The sequence below is a fragment of the Acipenser ruthenus genome, chromosome 2 (genome assembly GCF_902713425.1).
Source record: "Acipenser ruthenus chromosome 2, fAciRut3.2 maternal haplotype, whole genome shotgun sequence".
Classification (NCBI taxonomy): domain Eukaryota; kingdom Metazoa; phylum Chordata; class Actinopteri; order Acipenseriformes; family Acipenseridae; genus Acipenser; species Acipenser ruthenus.
The window spans coordinates 4,264,383-4,270,382 of record NC_081190.1 but is presented as its reverse complement, the minus strand read 5'-3'; the positions used below and the strand labels follow the sequence as shown (position 1 = coordinate 4,270,382).

Below are 6,000 nucleotides of genomic sequence, written 5' to 3'. Positions count from 1 at the left end.
GTTTAATTTATTTGAATATTTGAGGGTTGTAACTTAAGGTTGTGAAATAACGTGACAAAATGTATTATGTAGCTTCAGATTTTTCACATGACGATGTTGGCAATCATTCTGAGTGGCTCTAGTTCTTCTGTTGCTCCACTATTGGATTCTAAATGATCACTTTTATATTTGCATCTGTCTTCACTTGGCTTTGAGCTTTCCCTGCTAACACCAAACAGAATTCCTCATTGCATTCCACTTGTGTGACAATATGCAGTTAGAATCTCCAGATAAGCTCAAAGCCAGATGAAGACAGAAAAATTATATTGATTCAAGTTTGCTGCTGTATATATTACAGCCTGTTTTTATATATGTGCTCATATCCAACCTACAGTATAATTATGTTGAAAGGACATTTTGTTATATTTTGAAGAAAAAACAAATACACTCTTACAACAAATGAAGGGCTGTATTTTATTATTATAAAAAAAGATGGGCTAGATGTCATCAAAGAGGTCTTCTGGGTCTGGGGTGCTCCTGGCTGGGGTTGCACATTCCTTTGGGGGCTGACTGCTGCTGCTTGATTTCTGCTGGGCGGAGCCCGACCTGGAAGAAAGGAGGAGATTAGACCAACAACAGCATTTACAATACAGGGTGCCCATATTTTAGGCAGACTGTGCTGTTATAAATGGTTCACACAACACTGACTACCTACACCACACATCAAAATGATCTGAATGTGCTTAAAGGCATTTCACACTTGAAAGAAATCGAGAGACAACCAATACAGTATTACAAATTATGCCTATGATACCTGACTTATGTGACACACTGTAAAAGAAAGTAAAGCATTTTAATGTGCTATTTAACTCTGCATTTGTTTCCAGGTAACTTCTGAAGCGTCTCATATCAACCCACTGCTAAGAATCGCAGTAGGTTTTGTCTCCATGTAATTAATCAAACCAGCAGTTCCCTGACCATCCCCATATGAAATCCACCTGTAGCTGTCCTTCAGACTTCAGTAAAAGTATGGTCTGCAAATCTCACCCATGAATGTCATTGCTGCATGCAAAACTAAAAGCTTAGGCCTATGCACACAGCTACAGTGCTTGCAATACATAAGCTGATAATCTCAATACATTATATATTGTCCTTAGAATTAATTTATGCTGCAAAAACGTGAACTTAGGTATGGGTGCCTCCACTACATCACCATCGCTGAGTCAGGCATCCACAGCAGGTAACGCATGTATGTCTAATGACATGTGAGAGAAGAGACAGCTACAAAGTAGCAAAACCTGGAAGATTACTTTTCAACTGCCTGACGAGACAAAAGACACAGGCAAAAGTAGCAGAAGACCAGATGCAGAGCTACATATTAGAAGAGCAGGTAGTTGAGACAATGTGGTTCTGTTACTGTTCCAACGTTAAAGTGAACATCATTCATTTACTTTATTCTTCTGCCAGAACATCCAGTTGGGATGTTATCCAGCAGGTGATTTCATCTTGTTTGATTATTACACCCATTGTGTCAGCAAAGAAAACCTACAAGCGTAACATGTGAACACAATCATGTAACCACCGAACAGATGGGATTTTATCATGGTTTATTATTTATTAGAACAACTCTAAACTGTTATTAACACACTTTTTCAGAAAGAAACAACACCTCCCATAAAGTTACCAAACCAGACATCTCATTTAGTGTCATGTATTATTTTTTTTTGTTTATTTAGCAAACGCCTTTATCCAAGGCGACTTACAAAGACTAGGGTGTGTGAACTATGCATCAGCTGCAGAGTCACTTACAATTACGTCTCACCCAAAAGACGGAGCACAAGGAGGTTAAGTGACTTATTCAGGGTCACACAATGAGTCAGTGGCTGAGGTGGGATTTGAACCTGGGACCTCCTGGTTACAAGCCCTTTTCTTTAACCACTGGACCACAAAGCCTCCTATGTTGATTATCATTAGTTTTCAAATTGCAATTGGTGTTTTTTTCTGTTGAGAAGAGAAAATTGTGCTAATGATGATCTTGAGTAAATAGCTTTGAGAATCTTTCCCATTGTGTCCCTGTGAAAACGTCATCATAAGTCACAGATCTATCCCCCAAGACAATACTGTTCATGCCGTTCTCCAATGTCCTGCTGTGTGTGACTGTTTTACATGACTGTGGAGGTCTGGTACTGGGATTTATCAGTATTCATGTGCAATTATCTGGAAGATGTTTCCAGAGCCTCTCAACACTTATATTTGTATTTTAAAAACATACTGTTCCTACTACTCAATCTGGTCATCCTACAAGCCTCTGACTCATTTTCATACACACTATAAACAGTACTGTTAGTTTTACCTTTACTTTGTAAACAACACACATGGATCATTAAACCTTTGCTTGGGTAACATCATCACAGTAAATGTACTTCCTTCATCTCCAGTAAGTCATACAGAAACATAATCTAGCTTTTTGCAAAAGTTACTGGCAACCCTGTCTGGCAGATGTAACACTATATTGAAAGCAGGGCTGGACAAATCCACATGCCCTGTTAGCGGTCCTGTTTGTTAAAACTACAGTGCTGAACCGTGTTAAGATGTACTGCAATAAATGAGCCAGCAATCGGCCCTAACCATGATTTGTTTGTTTTAAAATGGTTAGGGTAAGACTTTACTGTAGCCTGGAACCCTTCCAGCAGGCAATCAACGAAGGCCTACAGACTTAGGTAAGACCACACTGCTTATTTTGTAGATTTGGTGGGGTCTTCAAACATTTAACAATTAATATAGGCTGCCAACTGAACATGAACACGTACGCTAAGATCTATAATTTTATAATGTCGTGGTGACTAACGAAAACTCACTGTGGGAGAATGGGTTGACTTACTGAAATTAATGTTTGTTTATTTTCTATTGGCGAGCCCCTGTAACAAGCTTTAAAACAATACTCACATGAGCTCATCCTCCCCACATGGAGAACAATAAGATCAGATCTCACTCTCCTACTGAAACCCTTTCTGAACCAATATTTGAATATTATGAAAGCTTGAACCCAAGTTATTATTATTTATTTCTTAGCAGACACCCTTATCCAGGACGACTTACAATTGTTACAAGATATCACATTATACATTATTTCACATTATACAGATATCACATTATTTGTTTTTATTTATTTATTTATTTTTACATACAATTACCCATTTATACAGTTGGGTTTTTACTGGAGCAATCTAGGTAAAGTACCTTACTCAAGCATACAGCATCAGTGTCCCCATCTGGGATTGAACCCACGACCCTCCGGTCAAGAGCCCTAACCACTACTCCACACTGCTGAACTTGCCATCTCTTCTGGCTTGTGTGGTTTACAACACTGTCCACATGGCTTCCATGGTTCCATTGCAAGTAGTTTTCTTACAGAGTTTCACTTTTTGCACTGATTTTATCCTTACTAAACATCTTACACATTGTTGGCCTTCAGGCAACCAATACTAGTCCAGAAGCACTCAATGCCACTATTCCTTCAATATCTTCATTCTCTTGTCTGGAAAATCTAAACCTGATTCCATTAGGTTATTATCATAACCCTGCTTCCCTGAAATAGAAATGTAACCATTACAGTATGAGTATTTAACCTGTAGACACCTGAAAACTAAATAAGATATACCAAAGCTGCTCTCTGAACCAGTGACAAAGTCATGGCCCACCCCCGAGGGCACAAACAGACTGCGCTCACAGATCTCATCGGCATTTTTCCTTCAAGCCTGCTACAATCATGGACGCAGTGATCTTGAAGGTTAATGGTTACATTTCTATTTCAGGGAACCAAGGTTATGATGGAAGGGGAAGTTGGCCACCTCATAGGCAGTCCTGATCGTGTCTGCTATCCACTGGGACAGCTGCTACTTAGACAGAGCTTGACCATGGGACTCCAAATTTTCATCCTGTCAACATAGTACGCCAGAGCCCGCACTGGGCAGAGCATATGAAGCTGCCGCTCTCTGTCAGACTGGATAGGAGGTGGATGGAAAGCCTCCAATTCCACAGACTGGTTCACATGGAATGCCGAGATCGTCTTCAGCAAAAAGGCAGGATTGGTACGGAGCGTAACCTTTGTCCTGGCCTCTGTAAAAATTAAGCAGACATTCGCTATCGAGAATGCCTGCATCTCACTCACCCGCTTTGCGGAGGTGATGAACTTTAAGCAATAAAGCCGCTTTAAATTATATAAATTTCAGCTCAGCTGAATGCAGGGGCTCAAATGGAGGCTTCATGACCGCATTAAGCACCACGTTTAGCCTCCAGCAAGGAACAAATGTCCTTCATAGGCGGCCGAAGACGCCGAGACCCTTTCAAAAATTGCCCCGCCAAAAAGTGAGCTCCTAGGGAGACTGAGTCAATTTTGACATGGCAAGCTGAAACAGCTGCCAGATAGACCTTTAACATGGAGGGGGATTTCCAAGTACGCTCCTAGATAGGCTGTCTTAGAAGGCGTGACCTGGCTTTTTGCATGATTCACCATAAGGCCCAACCGTTGAAGGTGGCTGGTGACAAGTTCCGTGTGGGCCTCAACCTGCGCTGGAGACTGGGCACAAATGAGCCAGTCGTCCAGGTAATTGAGTACTCTGATGCCTTTGAGTCTCAATGTGGCCAAGATAGCTTCCATGCGCTTCGAGAAAGCACGAGGAGCTAGGGAGAGGTCAAATGACAAAACACAGAACTCATACGCTGTTCCCTGAAAGGCGAACCACAGGTACTTCCTGTGCGCTGGTTTTAAGTGTCTCTGCGCAGGGCAGCAGAAGCACCACACATGAGACTGAGAGAAGTCTGCTTGTTAGAATGGACTAACAGCATCAAGATACTGTGGTTGAAATTGCTTAAAGCAACAACAATCGAAGCAAGTATCTCGGTCCTGCGCAGTGCTGCTGAGCCCAGCAGCTGCACTTGCAGCACGTGTGCAGAGCACCACGAGACATGTCTGCATGTAGAATCTGTAATAAACACAGAAAACACAAAAAGAAAAAATAGTTTCTCAATAAAAGCAGTAATAAAACAATTACATTAATAGTATAAACCATCTCGTATGGTGCTAAAAGCAAAAACGAGAAATAAAATAAGCTCCAGCCGGAGCGATGCAGCCTGTGGGGAGAGCACAAAGTCAGCCGGCTTAAGCTGCTGGATCCCTGAGAAGGAGCGACTGAAGTCGTTGACTTCACATGGGGCACAAGGCCGCAACGGGACGTAACAAGCAACAGGCTGTAGTGCACACAATACGAGATTTCCACTACATGAGAGTAGGTGTTAAAACTTCATGCTGCTATTGGACTCAGCTCTTGCCAAGATAAGCTCCAACTAAGACATAGCTTCTTTTACTGTAAACTAATGTGATCCATCTGCGTTTCCTTCCATCTGATGATGTAGCTATCCTCCTGCCTGGTGTTGATGGCTGAAGTGCAATTCTGGCTCCAGGGATCAGCCTATTTTGCCTCCCTGACACATCAGCACACACAACGGCTGCAATGCCGGCTCCAGTGCGGCCTCCCTAGCGCATCAGCATGACAACCGTCTGGACTGAGCTGAGTAGGGTACTTCTCTGCGGTCTTCAAGTAATTTGAGTAAGTAGTAAGTCAAGTAATTAGTAAAAACTATTACAGCCAGTAGTTTAATATCACATATAACGTGTAAAAACACAATAAATGCGAAATATATAAAGACAGACGCAACAATGTTCAGGTCAGTCTTGAAACATGTCAATGAGATCTGAGAGAGCAGTGTTTTTGTGCCCTCTGGGGCAAGCGATGGCTGCATCACTGGCTCACACACAGCAGCTTTGGCATATCAATATTCAAGATGCAGGTCTTTTGGAAGTAAATACCCATACGGTAATGGTTACATTGAAAGGGAACTTCCTGTTAATGCAAACCAACACCATCAGCTGGTTTCACAGAACCTGGTTAGTACTAATCTTGGACTACTACCCAATGTTACTTTAGGTAAGGTGGTCCGAGAACAGTGCTAATCCACACA

The 6,000-nt window shown here is 41.8% G+C and overlaps 1 protein-coding gene across 3 annotated transcripts in view; it reads right to left on the bottom strand.

The window, feature by feature from the left end:
- Nucleotides 1–433: 433 nt before the first annotated feature.
- LOC117404049 (DNA repair protein XRCC4) overlaps nt 434–6,000 on the bottom strand; it is a 159,307-nt gene continuing 153,740 nt past the window's right edge. For all 3 annotated transcript variants that reach the window (XM_058986840.1, XM_058986833.1, XM_058986821.1), the window contains one exon: nt 434–585. In XM_058986840.1, the coding sequence (XP_058842823.1) occupies nt 477–585 (109 nt within the window). In that variant the 3' untranslated portion in view covers nt 434–476. The remainder of the gene's footprint in view (nt 586–6,000) is intronic.